This window comes from Erpetoichthys calabaricus, chromosome 15, assembly GCF_900747795.2.
Source record: "Erpetoichthys calabaricus chromosome 15, fErpCal1.3, whole genome shotgun sequence".
NCBI lineage: Eukaryota > Metazoa > Chordata > Cladistia > Polypteriformes > Polypteridae > Erpetoichthys > Erpetoichthys calabaricus.
The window spans coordinates 4,350,536-4,368,151 of record NC_041408.2 but is presented as its reverse complement, the minus strand read 5'-3'; the positions used below and the strand labels follow the sequence as shown (position 1 = coordinate 4,368,151).

At 40.4% G+C, this 17,616-nt stretch overlaps 1 protein-coding gene across 1 annotated transcript in view; it reads left to right on the top strand.

Moving 5' to 3' along the window:
- Nucleotides 1-17,616, top strand: part of gpcpd1 (glycerophosphocholine phosphodiesterase 1) — a 52,094-nt gene that overhangs the window by 6,947 nt on the left and 27,531 nt on the right. The window contains exons 2-10 of the mRNA XM_028820227.2: nucleotides 2,339-2,429; nucleotides 2,972-3,062; nucleotides 3,575-3,662; nucleotides 9,119-9,194; nucleotides 9,782-9,823; nucleotides 10,701-10,824; nucleotides 12,682-12,916; nucleotides 14,262-14,424; nucleotides 17,176-17,308. Coding sequence (XP_028676060.1) covers nucleotides 2,381-2,429; nucleotides 2,972-3,062; nucleotides 3,575-3,662; nucleotides 9,119-9,194; nucleotides 9,782-9,823; nucleotides 10,701-10,824; nucleotides 12,682-12,916; nucleotides 14,262-14,424; nucleotides 17,176-17,308 — 1,001 coding nt within the window. The 5' untranslated portion in view covers nucleotides 2,339-2,380. The remainder of the gene's footprint in view (nucleotides 1-2,338; nucleotides 2,430-2,971; nucleotides 3,063-3,574; nucleotides 3,663-9,118; nucleotides 9,195-9,781; nucleotides 9,824-10,700; nucleotides 10,825-12,681; nucleotides 12,917-14,261; nucleotides 14,425-17,175; nucleotides 17,309-17,616) is intronic.

The following is a 17,616-nucleotide window of genomic DNA, read 5'->3' as shown; positions in this document are numbered from 1 at the left end:
ATTTCCCTGGTTTCATAGTCTCTAACCTGCTCTGCATGTTTTAGCGCCAACGTTTGTAAACGTCTTTATGAAATTCTACTTTGTCATTTTCCTCATTGTCTTTTAATTCTGAGCCGTACAGTACAATACATAGAACAGAATAAATCCTCAATACAGTATAAAAATAACAAATCTAGAAGTACGGAGTAGAATTTCACATTAGATGATATCACATAATATGATTTGGATTTGTTTTAAGTCCTGGAGACCTCATTCATCAAGCTGCCTCCCCCATTTTGCCATTCCACATCTGAAATAGCGCTAATCCGATGAAAGGACCCCTCATTCCCACGTCCCCATTCATCAGCGATGACTTTACCTTAGGCAGGCAATCTACAATTTAAAGAGATTATTTTCTTGTGAATTGTTACATATGCATTATTTTCACTTTAAAAACTTTTGTAAAAACAATACTTGTTTCTTTATTTCCTGCCCCGTGCGAGGTTCCATCTCTTTCTTCCCAAAAGTATAATACTGCTCGTGTTGTGAAGGGTGTTGCGGCTGAACGTACACTAAGGATATGCCTTTGGATCATTTGCTGTCTTTTTGCTGCTTGCTAGCTGCCTCTTCTGCCTGTCACATGTCATTGTTTTAAGAGCTCGGAGCACACGATGCTTGCCTGCCAAAAGCAATCCAACAACTGCTAGCTTAGAGGTCTGTTGACTTGTTTTAAATGATGGCTCACTGTCTGGTCTCGCGTGACATTGTAAAAGCAATACCTGTCTTTTATTTCTGGCCCACACCCGTGCGTCTCATGTTTACAGTCCCCATGAGACGCACCGTGGCAAGTCTCCTTGGTCTCGCAGGTCTTTAAAATGTCTTTCGAGATTATCACGTATCGTAGACTATCAGGACAGAGGACAGGATTTCCTTTTAGAATAGAAAGATTAATAAAAAGGAGTGACATTGAGTATGGACTTTCTTTTGAAGCTAAATGTAACATCTCTGGTTTGTAATCCATTTGATTTTATAACCAAATGGTAAACAAGAACAGACAACTTAAAAGAAGGTATTTGAAAGCATTGCTTCAAAAAGGTGGAAATTAATATCTCAATTACACGTAATGTACAGACGTGTGTAAAACAGTCGATTCAGTGTTCTTGCTTAGTTGATGCCTCCCATTTCTTTGTTATTGGCCTCCTCCATATCCATATGTGATTAATTTTATAAGCATTATAAATAAATTAATAAATACAGGATATGCTGTTGATGCATTACAAGGAAGCACATGCTGTAAAGTATACATTTTCCAACTTTTATTTAAAAAATGGAAACAACATCACAGTTTTTTTGTAATTGAGTGTGATTAGGAATAGGATTATATAAAATACCCCTTTTCCCCTCTCAGATCTGTCAACCAAGTTTCACTCGGCAGTGCAAATATCTGGACACAAACATACATCAGTTTCTAACCGCTTCCTCGTAGTTTTCCAGGTGACGGCAGATGGTATATAATGGAACTGCAGCTTGCCAGCGGAATGAAAAGTCAAATGGTATATTACACAGTTCTGCAGTTTACTTAAAGAGTCTGTATATAATCTTGCTTTTTCACATCTGTCTATGTAGCATTTGTATAGCACTTTATTAATTCTTACCAAGATTTCGGTGATAAAGGCTCACTAATTTTAAATAGCATAAGGGATAAATGCCACTAAATAAAGGTTCATGGGGTCAGTAGTGTTGAGTGTACACAGTACACTGAAACTCTTAACCTGCGTGTGCTAATAAACGCTTACCGTGTTGCTACTCCAGCACCATGATGCCTGAGTATAGTTACCTTTGCTCAAAGCTTCTGTCTTTCTCCCTTGAACAGTCTCAGTGTACATTTTCTCATAAGTTAGCAGCTTAAAAGTCAATACTAAATGTAGAAATGCAGGATAGTGCTTTGAGTACTGAGAAAAGCGCTATATAAATGTAATGAATTATTATTATTATTCTAATACTTCCACCCCTTCAATAATGACAGTAACAGGGAAAGACTGGTGAGTTAGTTGCCAAAAAATGCAATTTTTCTGTTAGACATCATAGAAGGTAAAAACCAGTTTTGAGCAGCATTTACTTGGACATTTATTAAAAATATCAAATTTTAAGCCATCTTTATCCAGGCAGATTTCAAGCTGTACCTTTTCTTTCCTCCTGCAGTTTTCGTCAACCGCTGCTAGTATTGCTAGAAGTTAATATTAATTCATGGTTATTTGTTCCTTCTCTAATGTCCCTGGTATACAGTTCTAAAGTTGATGTTATTAGTAACAAATTGTATTACTTTTGTAAAATTATCTTCATGTTCTTTCACCCCTAGGTTTCCACCTTTATCTGATGGTTGGGCCGATTGTTTAGTATCATGGCGTCCACTGAAATAACGTTTCAGTTGAGGGGGACAACATTACCTGGTGAGTTTTCTGTAAATAATAGTAGCAGTAGGAAAAAAATAAATTAAACAAAGAGATTGTTAAGAATGGCTTCCTGGTTTCAAAAGTAGATGGAATGAAAACCCAGCAGCGGCCACAGAACTTCCTCATTTCAGGAACAAGAGGACCATTTGAAAAACAGCATTTTTATACAGTGCTCAGCTCAGGAACTGGAAGGGACGTCATGTGCTCTGAATCAGACAGGTTTTCCCATGGCTGGTCTGTAGAGATAACAGGAGAAGGTTTAGTGCAACCCGCCACCCCCTGGCCTGGTGTGGAATTACCTTTGCTTGGTCCATACAACATCCTATTCGCATGTGTGTGACTAATTATATATATATATATATATATATATATATATACTATTTTTATATTTTTCTTTTTTCATTCTTCATCTTGTAAACACTTTGAGCTACATCATTTGTATGAAAACGTACTATAGAAATAAATGTTGTTGTTATACACATATACACACACCCAAATTTTATTTTTTAATTGTTTTAATGTCTCTCTCATTTCTTCAGGCGAATTGCTAGCAATTTGTGGCAGCTGTGAAGCTCTTGGCAATTGGTGTCCACAGAAAGCTATCATCCTTGCATTAGATGCAAATGACAGGTAAAACCATGTTCTATTGAATCAAAATATTGTTTTCTTGGAGCTTATTTGTTAAAGAATTGGTGAGTTGGATTCCACCCCCCCAACACAGACATACTTTTCATTTTGAATTGAGAAATATGTGTAAAGTTAAATACAGTATCAGTTTATTCAGGGTGTGTTCAAAAATGTAATCGTCCTAGCTTATTATGTAAACATGAGTGTTTCAGCTTGTGGTACAGTTCCATGCTGCATTTCAATTTCTTTTTAAATTGTGGCCTACTTTGTTAATTTTCATGTGCCAAAAATCATAAATATCATTCTATTGTTGAATTTTTTAAGTATTATCTAATCTTTTAAATGTGTTTGTTTAAAAAAAAAAAAAAAAAAAAAGTTCTAGCCATGATGTTAGGTAAACTGTTACCCTTTTCTGCTGTTCTCTATAAAGCCATGTGTTTTTGACTGGTGATGTTAGATGACTGTTTTAAAGTCTTCAATGATGTAAAATCTTGCTCTCTCGTGTAAACTTGCAGCACTTTATGGAAGAAAACAGTTTGCCTTCCTAGTGGGGCTCCCATTCATTATAGATATTTTAAAGGTTTTTTCCTTGAGTCTAAAAAGGTGAGTCCTTTCTTGCTTTCTTGTGACACTTTTTAAGGGGAATGCTACAGGGCGGGTGTTTTAGAGCTTTAGCGTGGCTAGGTGTTCGTTTCATGGAGATGATGGAATGGATACTTCTTACAGCATCTATATGATTCTGTTTACAATTTTTTCTGATCAGAAGTAATATCTTGATGTCTCCAGAAGTTTTCAGCATCCATCTGTGCGTAGTACTGAAATATTCAATGTTTATCTCCTTTTAGACAGAGTTAAGGTACAAAGGGAAAACTGAATGTGCTTATGCTGTATTTATTTTTTTGAACCTCTATTTTAGAAAATGCAAAAGCAGAGGAGTTAAATGATCATGCTTTATTACATAGTATGTTGCAAAAATATTCAGTCCCTTAAACAATTGTCCATTTTTATTTGATTTTATTTGAACAACAATACAGTTTTCTTAATTATTCATCCCCAGTGTTGTAGAAAAACAACTTGCTAAGTAGGATGCTGATTGTGTGTACCATTGACTTATTACAGCTGCCACGCAAAATATAAAGAAACAGCTCAGATAAAGAATTGTGAATCTCAAGGTCAGCTGTGAAAATAAGGATTTAAGGACATCTCAAAGCTTGTGGATGGAGGGATGAATTGTGGGGGGCGGGGTTATGTAACTGGCCGGAGACAAAGAGTACAGATGAGAGAAGAATGGGGTCCTCAGTAAAATCTGTCCTGGATCCATTACTTTTTATGTGTTTGGTTTTTTTCTTTCTTCACTTTCTCATATACAAAGTATAGGAAAAGTTTTGCAATCGTCCAAAAAATCGACCTCGACGGTTTGATGAATCTCAATGTTTTAGACCTCCCTGAGTCCAAAACCATTTTTGGAATTATGTCTGTGGGTGTGCGTGTGTGTAAACGCGAAAACTTGAGTACGCTTTCAGTTAAGTCAACTTTTTTTTGCTAAGTAAAAAGATTACAGTATGCAAGTTTTTCGAGGCAACTCGGGCCCCTTCTTTAGGCAAGATGTAATTGCAAGATGATAGATGATCTCCTTTAACCGCCACCTTATCGTGGTGGAGGGGTTTGCGTGTCCCAATGATCCTAGGAGCTCTGTTGTCCGGGGCTTTATGCCCCTAGTAGGGCCACCCAAGGCAAACTGGTCCTAGGTGAGGGATGAGACAAAGAGCGGTTAAACAAACCTCCTATGATGAAAAACAATTTTGGACAGCGTTTTCCCTTGCCCGGACGCGGGTCACCGGGGCCCCACTCTGGAGCCAGGCCTGGAGGTGAGGCTCGATGGCGAGCGCTTGGTGGCTGGGCCTGCACCCATGGGGCTCGGCCGGGCACAGCCCGAAGAGGCAACGTGGGTCCCCCTTCCCATGGGCTCACCACCTATGGGAGGGGCCAAGGAGGTCGGGTGCAGTGTGAGTTGGGTGGTGGCCGAAGGCGGGGACCTTGGCGGTCCGATCTCGGCTACAGAAGCTGGCTCTTGGGACGTGGAATGTCACCTCTCTGAAGGGGAAGGAGCCTGAGCTAGTGCGCGAAGTTGAGAGGTTCCGGCTAGATATAGTCGGACTCACCTCGACGCACAGCTTGGACTCTGGAACCAATCTCCTTGAGAGGGGCTGGACTCTGTACCACTCTGGAGTTGCCCCCGGTGAGAGGCGCCGAGCGGGTGTGGGTATACTTATTGCCCCCCGACTTGGAGCCTGTACATTGGGGGTTTTACCCCAGTAGACGAGAGGGTAGTCTCCCTCCGCCTTCGGGTGGGGGGACGGGTCCTAACTGTTGTTTGTGCGTATGCACCGAACAGCAGTTTGGAGTACCCACCCTTTTTGGAGTCCCTGGAGGGGGGTGCTAGAGGGCATCCCTTCTGGGGACTCCCTCGTTCTGCTGGGAGACTTCAATGCTCATGTGGGCAATGACAATGAGACCTGGAAGGGCGTGATTGGGAGGAATGGCCCCCCCAATCTGAACCCGAGTGGTGTTTTGTTATTGGACTTCTGTCCCCGTCACTGATTGTCCATAACGAACACCATGTTCAAGCATAGGGGTGTTCATATGTGCACTTGGCACCAGGACACCCTAGGCCTCAATGCGATGATCGACTTAGTGGTCGTGTCGTCGGACTTGCGGCCACATGTCTTGGACACTCGGGTGAAGAGAGGGGCGGAGCTGTCAACTGATCACCACCTGGTGGTGAGTTGGCTTCGATGGTGGGGGAGGATGCCGGTCAGGCGTGGTAGGCCCAAACGTGTTGTGAGGGTCTGCTGGGCAAGTCTGGCAGAGCCCCGTGTCAGAAGTATCTTCAACTCCCACCTCCGGCAGAACTTCAACCACATCCTGAGGGAGGTGGGGGACATTGAGTCCGAATGGGCCATGTTCCGTGCCTCTATTGTTGAGGCAGCTGACCGGAGCTGTGGCCGTAAGGTGGTCGGTGCCTGTCGTGGCGGCAATCCCCGAACCCGTTGGTGGACACCAGCGGTGAAGGATGCCGTCAAGCTGAAGAAGGAGTCCTACAGGACCCTTTTGTCCTGTGGGACCCTGGAGGCAGCTGATAGGTACCGGCAGGCCAAGTGGAATGCGGCTTTGGTGGTTGCTGAGGCAAAACCTCGGGCGTGGGAGGAGTTTGGGGAGGCCATGGAGAACGACTTTCGGACGGCTTCGAGGAGATTCTGGTCCACCATCCGGTGTCTCAGGAAGGGGAAGCAGTGCAGTATCAACACTGTATATGGTGGGGATGGTGCGCTGCTGACCTCGACTCGGGACGTTGTGGGTCGGTGGGGGGAGTACTTCGAAGACCTCCTCAATCCCATTAACATGCTTTCCAATGAGGAAGCAGAGCCTGGGGACTCAGAGGTGGGCTCCCCCATCTCTGGGACTGAGGTCACCGAGGTGGTCAAAAAACTCCTTGGTGGCAGGGCCCCGGGGGTGGATGAGATACGCCCGGAGTTCCTCAAGGCTCTGGATGTTGTAGGGCTGTCTTGGTTGACACGTCTCTGCAACATCGCATGGACATCAGAGACAGTGCCTCTGGATTGGGAGACTGGGGTGGTGGTCCCCCTCTTTAAGAAGGGGGATCGGAGGGTGTGTTCCAACTACAGAGGGATCACACTCCTCAGCCTCCCTGGAAAAGTCTATTCAGGGGTCCTGGAGAGGAGGGTCCGTCGGATAGTCGAGCCTCGGATTCAGGAGGAACAGTGTGGTTTTCGTCCTGGTCGCGGAACAGTGGACCAGCTCTATACCCTTAGCAGGGTCCTGGAGAGTGCATGGGAGTTTGCCCAACCAGTCTACATGTGTTTTGTGGACTTGGAAAAGGCATTCGACCGTGTCCCTCGGGGAATCCTGTGGGGGGTACTCCGAGAGTATGGGGTACCGGACCCCCTGATAAGGGCTGTTCGGTCCCTGTACGATCGGTGCCAGAGCTTGGTCCGCATTGCCGGCAGTAAGTCGAATCCGTTTCCGGTGAGAGTTGGACTCCGCCAGGGCTGCCCTTTGTCACCGATTTTGTTCATAACTTTTATGGACAGAATTTCTAGGCGCAGCCAGGGTGTTGAGGGGGTCCGGTTTGGTGGGCTCAGGATTGGGTCACTGCTTTTTGCAGATGATGTTGTCCTGTTTGCTTCATCAGGCCGTGAACTTCAGCTCTCTCTGGATTGGTTCGCAGCCGAGTGTGAAGCGGCTGGGATGAGAATCAGCACCTCCAAATCTGAGACCATGGTCCTCAGCCGGAAAAGGGTGGAGTGCCCTCTCAGGGTTGGTAGCGAGATCCTGCCCCAAGTGGAGGAGTTCAAGTATCTCGGGGTCTTGTTCACGAGTGAGGGAAGAATGGAGCGTGAGATCGACAGGCGGATCGGTGCGGCATCCGCAGTAATGCGAGCGCTGCATCTGTCTGTCGTGGTGAAAAAGGAGCTGAGCCGCAAGGTGAAGCTCTCAATTTACCAGTCGATCTATGTTCCTACCCTCACCTATGGTCATGAGCTATGGGTAGTGACCGAAAGAACGAGATCGCGAATACAAGCGGCTGAAATGAGTTTCCTCCGCAGGGTGTCTGGGCTTTCCCTTAAAGGTAGGGTGAGAAGCTCAGTCATCCGGGAGGGGCTCAGAGTAGAGCCGCTGCTCCTCCGCATCGAGAGGAGTCAGATGAGGTGGCTCGGGCATCTGATCAGGATGCCTCCTGGACGCCTCCCTGGTGAGGTGTTCCGGGCACGCCCAACCGGGAAGAGGCCCCCGGGGAAGACCCAGGACACGCTGGAGGGACTATGTCTCCCGGCTGGCCTGGGAACGCCTTGGGATTCTCCCGGAAGAGCTAGAAGAAGTGGCTGGGGAGAGGGAAGTCTGGGCATCTCTGCTCAAGCTGCTGCCCCCGCGACCCGACCTTGGATAAGCGGAAGAGGATGGATGGATGGATGGATAGATGATCTCACCTGATGAAGGGGCCCCGAGTTGCCTTGAAAGCTTGCATATTGTAATCTTTTTAGTTAGCCAATAAAAGGTGTCATTTTGCTTGACTTCTCACTACATTCATAATGGCTAACATGGTACAACGCCCTAGTACTACAGTTAAGTCAAGCAAATTTTGCATACAAGTATTAGGTACAAAATGTAGATTTCTATCAACTTTTTCTATCAACTTTTCTCAACTTTTTTGCTATTTCCACTAACCGGAAGTGGTACTTTTTTATTCATGCAGATGCAGTCTCCGATTTATTCAACTTTACCTTTTATAATAATTGTCCAATATATTATTTTTTTGATTTGATTTGTTCTTGATGGTTCTTTAATGTACATAATATAATCATTGTCTTGCAGTTTACTCCTCAAATATCCATCCCCATATCTGAGTGTAGGAGAAAATCTAGGGGAGACCACTCCCGATTTTATTTATTAATGACAGAGATTCCTGTATAGTTAGTAAACGTGTGAAATGAAAGAATCTCTGTAGGTTAAACACATCCATTGTTGTCAGTTGTGATGTTTGTCCAAGCAGTGAGCGTTTCAGCCCATGTCAGGCAGGTGTTGTTGTGTATCAGCTAATAATTGTTCAGTTACAAAGAGAAAGCTTGAGGTGTAAACAACATTTACCTTTGTATACAATGTGTTCTGCTCCACTCCTGTCATATTTATGTATCCTTAAAATATTAAATTAAAAAAAAACTGAAACAAACGATTAATGGATTGCATTTATTTACATAGAAATAATAATGAATATAATGTGTTACATAGATATTTTGTAATATTAATCTGTATCCTACTTGATAAGAGATGCTTTAGTTTGTCTCCTGGCTGTATATTCTTGTACTCCCCTTCCTAAACACTTTGTTCTTCATTTATTTTTTTTTGTTTAAATATATGCAATGTAATGACGTGCAATAATACAAAATATGATCGGTTTGTTTTGTAACAATTTGTGACTGATTAATTTCAAAAGGGGACATGGCAGGAGAAAATCGTAATTTCTAAATTCTTATTTATAGCAAGTAAGTGATCTGTGTCAGGTGATTGTCAATAAGTGGGAGACTCATCACTTTCCACGTGCCTTGAATCCTACAGGTCTGTAGTTATTTTTCTTCTCAGTTTTGAATTGTCCTGTTAGACTGTTACACCTAAAATATGTAGCAGTAAATAGTGCCTATGATTTATCATAATGTAAAATGTGGCGTAGTGGTTAAGACTTTGGGCTTCAAACCCTAGTGGGTTTAAATCCCACTACTGATGCACTGTGTGACCCTGAGCCAGTCACGTCATCAGCCTGTTCACTAATTGGGGGGGGAAAAAAAATGTACCCGGTTATATCTCAAATGTTGTAAGTCGAGTTTGAATAAAGGTGTCAGTCAAGTAATAATATAATAGTGGTTTCAAAGCTATCAAACTGAAAATGCTGTTGCTTTTATTACAGATTTTTAGAAATCTGTTTACAGCTTCTTATGAATTTTTTTCATTTTCAAATGAATTCTTAGAATATTTCAGTAATCCCTTTGCTTTCTGTGAATATCTATCCATGGAAGTCCTTCCTGTTTTTCCCCTTTTAATTTTGCTTAATTAATTGAATTAATGTTCATTGCTTTGTAATGGAGTGTGCCCTTTTGTAGTGGAAGTACATTTTCTGTACATGAATATTCTTTATTTTTCATTTCTAGAACCCGAGTTGTTTGTAGATGACGGTGAATTTGGTGTTTATAGTAAGTTTTGTTTCATTTTATATGAAACTGGCATATATTCAACTTTTTACTAGCAGCTACCATTTGAATATTTTGTAAAGCTGCTAGTTAAAGGAATAATTCACCCACAAATGAGCCAAATAGATACATAGAGAGATTGATACATATATGTGCTGCTTACACCAGATAGTTTGTAGGAGTGGCTAAGAAAACTAGATTTTTATCTATTTATTTATTTGTGGTTTGTTTTTTAATATAGAGTAGTGATCACATTTCTGATAGAACAGACACCTATGATGATCAACGCTGGATGACCTCAAATATCATCAAAAATCTCTGTGGGTGGGGAAAAAGTCTCCTGTAACTCATGCCACACAATTCATGTGTCAAGTCATTTAATTTTATGCTCACATCATGCAAACTGTTCGTTAAAATATTGTTAAATGCCTTCGGAAAATAAAAATAGTCCACAAACAGGAAATCCCCTCACATGGTGTCACACTTTTGAATTGAAGGCTGGGCTCTTGACCAATTAATGACGGAAGGAGGTGGGTCTATAAAAATGCATGTCTTTTGCACATTGTGATCATGCAACTGGATGATGCGATTTGTGGAATCAACAACGTGAGTTACTGGACATTTTTTCCATAAACTTTTTCTCCCTTTTTAATAATATTGTTGTCCAGTATTGGTCACCTTAGGCTTGCATCCTATCAGAAGCACTGCTGTCTCTGTTCTCCATTAAAGCAGAAGATACAAATTTTAACATATAATGATTTTTGGGTGAAGTTTTTAATTTGTATATGCATGTATTTAACATTTTGAGTTAGTCTGTTGGGGTACATTCTTGAGAAACACATTCATCAAATAATTTGTTTTGTACATTTTAATTTTCTAGATGGTGTTGAATGTCTAGGCTCTGGGTGGCTAACGCACCAAACTCAGATTCGTCTGAGATTTCATTACTCTGAAAAGCCACCAGTATCAATATCAAAAAAGAAGTTTAAGAATTCAAGATTTAGGTAAGATTATTTGCTTAAACTCTTGTCTCATGTTACCTAAAAGTAATAATCTGAAGTATTTTTTATTAATTGAAAGGCACAGGTAGATCTTGTTTAGCTTTTGGTACATTGGTGGTTGCAGTACCTCTCGGATAGTTGTGCAGAGACTTGCAGGTTTTTATTATAAACTGATTTCTGTATTTTGTGATTTGTAGCATACCAGTATTCAGCATGACCATGTGTGTGTATGTAATTTATCCTTTTGTTAAAGGTTGCGGCATAATGACTCTTACTACACTACTCGGTTACTAAGTAATTAGGCTTAATTGGGTGTATAAAAAACCCACCTACTATTCTATGATGGAAAAAAGAAATGTATTGTACAGTTTATTGAATTAAAAGTAATTTAAATTCACTCATTTAGAACAAATTTTAATTATTTGGCAATCCTCCATCCTTAACGTCCTGAACTAGCCCTTTAACAATTAATGAGCAGTCTTAAGCCAATGTTACATCAGGTGACTTTTTGTCATGGAGTATGTCGGGTTTGCTAAACGCATTCACTGATCTTGTCAATACATCATCATGTCAAATTACATAATTGAAAATGTCAGCCCACTTCACATTTGCTGACTGAGCACCGATCTTCCAGTGCTCTCGTGGTTGCCCCTTTTCCTGACTTCCAGTAGCCAACTGCCGTCCAGACAAAGTGGAGTACACAAGTTTTTCTGTTATGGTATGTATATATGAGATGAACTTGGGAAAGGCACTATATAAATAATGTATTTTTATTATTTTTATTACAAGGGTGCTCCGCTCCCTGCTCGATTCGCTCGCCCACCCCCGGGTTTGGTTTACCGGATATACAATTTAAAGAGATTATTTTCATGGGAATTGTTACATATGCATTATTTTCATGTTAAATCTCTTTCTCGCAGGACATATAACACTGCTCGTGTTGTGAAGGGGGGCAGCTGAACACACACTAAGGAAAAGCGGTTGGATCATCTGCTGGCTCGCTGCGTCTTCTGCTTGTCGTGCTGTGCGTCGATCATTTAAAAGCCTGTACAGCAGCTGTCCTTTTGCCTCTCTGCTGCTCGCGTTGTGAAGGGGGATTGCTGAACGCATGCTAAGAAGCAGCGGTCGGATCATCTGCTGGCTTGCTGCTGCTGTTGGCGAGCTGCGTGTTCTGCTTGTCATTTGTCGTAGTTTTAAGAGCTGGGAGCACATGAAGTGTGTCTGCCAAAAGAATTCCAACAAATGCTAGGTTAGATGTCCGTGAACTTGTTTTAAATGTTGTTTCACTGCTTTGTCTCACGTGACGTTAAAGTGTCTCTCGCGGATGTCAAATTGTCTTCTGAGAAGATCACTCCTCGTCTCCATAGTCTCCCTTCCAAGATTTTCTTTTTTATAATTGAGAGACATCATAGAGACAAGCTTCTGTTCGGATCAGGTCTACCGCCTGAAGGAGCCAGCGCTGTACCGGCTGTTCGAATGGTTATCATTTGTGGTGCGTTCAGCCGCAGTCTCTGCTATTTCTTTTTTTCCATTCTGTTTTTAGTATCTAAAACACAAGACATTAGACAGATGCATTTCTCCTCTGTGCATGAGGTTCCAAACATGTATGTTCCTTATTCCTCATTGCTTCATTCTATGTGTTGTACTACTTGATGAATGCTTGCTGGCTTTCAACTCTCACGCTTAAAGAGTCCCCCCCCCCCTCCAACCAAACAGAAAATCAAACCTGTTTAATTTAATCCTAGCCTGATGCAGACAATTTGGTCTCGGTCGTAAGGTATGTCACATTAGATGATTGGATTCACCATACTTAATGGATTTTTCTTCCTAATACTTGGGTTTGTTCTGTTATTTTTGTAGAGTAAAGCTGAACTTGGAAGGCTTTGAAGATGATGAGTGTGAAGATGAACATTCCCCTACGTCATGGCATAAAATGACTACTACTCTTGGCATTAGCTTAATTAGTAGTGACAACTATACCTGCAGACACTCCCAACCCGATTCTGGGTATGCATTGGACCCTGAAAGATGGACAGAGTACAGTATTCACACACTGCATCCCGACAACCTGGAACTGACCCTAGAATTTTTTGAGGTACTCCTTTTTTTAAGACGCTCCTCCAGTTTGTTGATTTAAACTTGTGTCTACTGTATTCTTCAGGAATTCTGAATGTAAATATTGTGTACAGTGAGCTGCAATTAGTCTTTTATTGTAGTAAAGTGTATAAGTTATGTTTCTGCTTTCCTGTACATTAGTTTTACAGTGTGTTAGACCTAATTGCAATCGCTGCCTCCTGTAGCTGTGAGTTTGTACTCTTTATTCACTTCCTTTGAGAAATTACAGCAGACTTCTAATTTTACCCCAAGGGTGGACTTTGTAAGTAGTGCATTGTATAATTACACAAGAGGCAGTTTCTCAAATGGTTTGTTGGCTACTAATGATCATAAAATTTAAAAAAGGAATTCTGACTGTAACAATATTTTAATATAACTATGCAAAATGTAGAAGTAAGGTATCGTCTTAGTTTTACACGGACAGGAAAAGCAAAAGTGCATCCATTAGAATTTGAATTTCTCCGGTATCATCAATGTTGACTTAACATATTAATTCACTGTTTTCAGTAAAGTAATACATTTAAGTAAGGTTATTGAGCTATGCCTTGCAAGGATCTTGTGATGTCTTTTGATATTAATTTTTATTTATTGAGTGTATGAAGTTGTTCATCAGCATACCTTCTGTTAAAAGAGGCTATAAACCATCGGTTGTGATCATTTGATGACTGCCTTTGACGTTTTTACGAAGATTTGTCTACTTTTACTGGGGTATCCACGTATAATTGTTAGGTTTTAGTCTTTTGTTTCCTTTTTTTTTGTTTTTGTATTAGTATTCCAAATATGAATTTTTTTTGTTTTTGGAAATTTCAAATTTTTTTAAGACATATTAATTGTTTAGGACTCTTTTCGAAGATCTCAAATTATTTTCCAAAGATGCTTTTCCAACAACTGTGCCTTGAATATCCAAAATTTTAGGTGAAAAGCAAGAACAAGCAACTCATTGATTCATGTATTTTATTCCACTGTAGTATACCAGTATCTGCTTATCATTAGATTCTTTTTTTGTGAGTGAAATAACATTATTATATGCTATTATTATTGTTATTAGAACTTTAAAAATGTTGATTTATTAATGATAGAAGTATAAACTCAAATTACCAAACACAACGGCAGGCTAGGAAATATTGCCATGGGGTAAACCCAGCGAAAAATGTTGTGAACCCCTGACATAAAGCTTGGCAGTGTATATTGATTTTCTTAATTTTCAATTTTTACAGCAAAAGTAAAAATTTGTTTAATATTGTAATTTATTATTGTAATAAGCTATTATTCCGCATAAATTATTTATTATATATAGTTACCCATTTGTGTCTTTTTTTTATCAGGAGGATTTAAGCGATCATGTAGTTCAAGGAGATGCTCGTCCAGGGCATGTGGGCACAGCTTGCTTATTATCATCTTCGTTTTTTGAAAGCGGCAAAAATCCTGGAATTATTACATTGCCCATAATGAGCAGGAATTCTAGACAAACTATTGGAAAACTCAGAGGTATGAGTTCAAGATTGCAAGATAACACTATGGCTTGACTTTATTTATATATACCCTAAGTTCTTGTCAATAAGCCGCGGCTTATCTAAGGAAAAAAGTTGTGAAAATGAAAAAATAGAATATCGGCTTATACATAAGTCCGGCTTATACATCCATCGCGGGGGTTGCGTTCCAGAGCCACCCGCGAAATAAGAATATCCGCGAAGTAGAAACCATATGTTTATATGGTTATTTTTATATTGTCATGCTTGGGTCACAGATTTGCGCAGAAACACAGGAGGTTGTAGAGAGACAGGAACGTTATTCAAACACTGCAAACAAACATTTGTCTCTTTTTCAAAAGTTTAAACTGTGCTCCATGACAAGACAGAGATGACAGTTCCGTCTCACAATTAAAAGAATGCAAACATATCTTCCTCTTCAAAGGAGTGAAGCAAACAAATCAATATGTCTGTTTGGCTTTTAAGTATGCGAAGCACCGCGGCACAAAGCTGTTGAAGGCGGCAGCTCACACCCCCTCCGTCAGGAGCAGACAAAGAGAGAGAGAGGGAGAGTTTGTTTTTCAGTCAAAAATCAATACGTGCCCTTCGAGCTTTTAAGTATGCGAAGCACTGTGCAGCATGTCTTTTCAGGAATCAGCTTTACAAAAGATAGCAACGTGAAGATAATCTTTCAGCATTTTTAGACGAGCGTCCGTATCGTCTAGGTGTGCAAACAGCCCCCCTGCTCAATCCCCATACGTCAGGATCACAGATAGTCAGCGCAAGAGAGAGAGAACAGTAAGCCGGGTAGCTTCTCAGCCATCTGCCAATAGCGTCCCTTGTATGAAATCAACTGGGCAAACCAACTGAGGAAGCATGTACCAGAAATTAAAAGACTCATTGTCCGCAGAAATCCGCGATATATATTTAAATATGCTTACATATAAAATCACAATTTAAATGACCGCTACGCGCTCGTGTTGACTCGGCGACGCCCAGAGCAGAAAGAACGCGCTCCGGTCGCTCCAACCGCGCCATGCGGGGAGTGAGAGAGACGGCAATATCTCACACTCTCTCCCCCCTTAAAGAAATTAAATGGGTGCGAGTGAGACCACTGACCTCCCTCCCTTCTATTAGTTATAGGTTATAGTACGTTCGGTTTATCCATGAGTCCGGCTTATCTATGATACGATTTTATTTTAAAAATTCGTATGATTTTTGGTCTCCGGCTAATACATGAGTCCGGCTTATAGACAAGAACTTAGGGTATTAGAGGGCTTTGCACCCTGCTTGCCTCGCCAGCCAACCCCCATGCCAGCACTACGCACTAGCCTCTTTGCAGTTCTGTCGCTCACGTATGAGGACGCAGTTGTACAATTTAAACAGATTTTTATTTTCATGGGAATTGTTACATATGCATAATGGAACTATTTTACATTACAGCAACTAATTAACCATATTAAAAAAGAGTAAAACGTAATAATTTGAAAGTAAATTATGTTTCATGTTGCGTTTGAGTTTTTTGTTGCATTATTCGATTTCATTCAGTTTGGCTTTGAAATTAATGCACAAATATTTTTTAAACTTACACTTTTACTGTAAAACTTAAGTAAAAAAACAATTTTTTCAATTAAATTTTCGTCAATACTACATTGAATTTTGATTTTGTGTTTGGACTTGCATCGTGACAACGCAATGTATAACTGCCCGTGAGAGAATTTCGTTTCTTTCTCTCTAATAAATAAACCGACTATAACAAATCACAGAGACAAACATTCGAAAATTTGTCTTTGCAAAATCTATTCTAATGAGAAATGGTTAACATTTTAATACGAATGGCATATCAACATTTCCTTTGTTGTCTAATGTTATCCGGGGTAGATGTACTACATTACCTTTCTTGGATACATCCTTCTTTCAACAGTAATTCGGGCAGTAGAAGACCAGACAGTGTTAACAGTTGTAGATATTCTTCGGAAATATTGTAAGCCGAAGTATTCATCTTCTGCACGGTCACCACCAACTTTTTCAGCATAGTGTATTGATACGCATTTAACCAATTTTCTGTGTAATCGATCGACAATTTTTGCGCTAATTCGTTTGACTTCATCGTGTCCCGGTGCTAGGGTTGCCCTTGTACTCATTTCTTCTGTTGATATCCCTTTGGGATGAAATTCTTCAATAAGATTTGGACATAATACGCCTTCTTTAATTGGGAACTTAAAGTGAGGAAAACATAAAAATTTATAAGAGCCGAGAGATCAGGAAATGTCTTTCAAAAGCATTCATACGAATGAGAAGTGAGCGGACTGTGTGCGTGGTTGAATGTGGTTGAGAGGAGGGCGGGACTTGAAAAAATCTCATGTCAAAAGTCTCGTCTTTCGGGACTTGAACAAATTTTCTTCAAAAAAGTCATTTCGCAGGATTTTTTTTAATATAATCTCTCTCTCTCTCTCTCTCTCTCTCTCTCTCTCTGTATATATGTATATAAAAAATATTAGGTTTAGTTTGACAAAAGCTCTCTGAAATGGGTGGAAAAGTTTAAATCCAAACAGTACAGTGAACTTGTTATTAAAATGGAGTATTAAATCAATGATTAAGTGTTTTCTGTATTTGTTTATGTTCTAAATGAAAACATTTTTAAAAAGTATTTAATAAGTGTTTCTTTTTTAGCAGTAATGACAACAGAAACTGAACAAATATGATCAAAGATATTTGTAATAGCTAATTTTAGATAAGAAAGCGAGTTAGTGTTTTCTTTCCCTTTCAGTCGATTATATTATAATTCGACCAATTGAAGGTCTTGCCTGTGACATGAGTAATTCATACACAAAGTACTGGAAAGCAAGAACTGCTCTGGATGTGGGGCACAGAGGAGCTGGAAGTTCATCAAACTTGGCAAAGTAAGTTTGCATTGCTTATCTGTATACAGAATAATGTCTGCAGTTATGACATTTGAGTTTATCTTTAAATTAAAATCTTGGAGTCTTGGTGGTTGGGGGTTTGTGTGCCTCAATGATCCTTAAAAGTATGTTTTGTGGAAATGTGTGCTCCGGCTGGGGTTAAGGGAAAGGGCCAGATTGCTTGTTGTATATTTCTGGAATATAAGAACTTTGACAAACAAGTGGAGAGCATTCAGGCCATCAGGCTTATTTGTTTAGCTAATAACTAAGCTATCTCAATATATCATCCAGACACTTCTAAAAGGGTG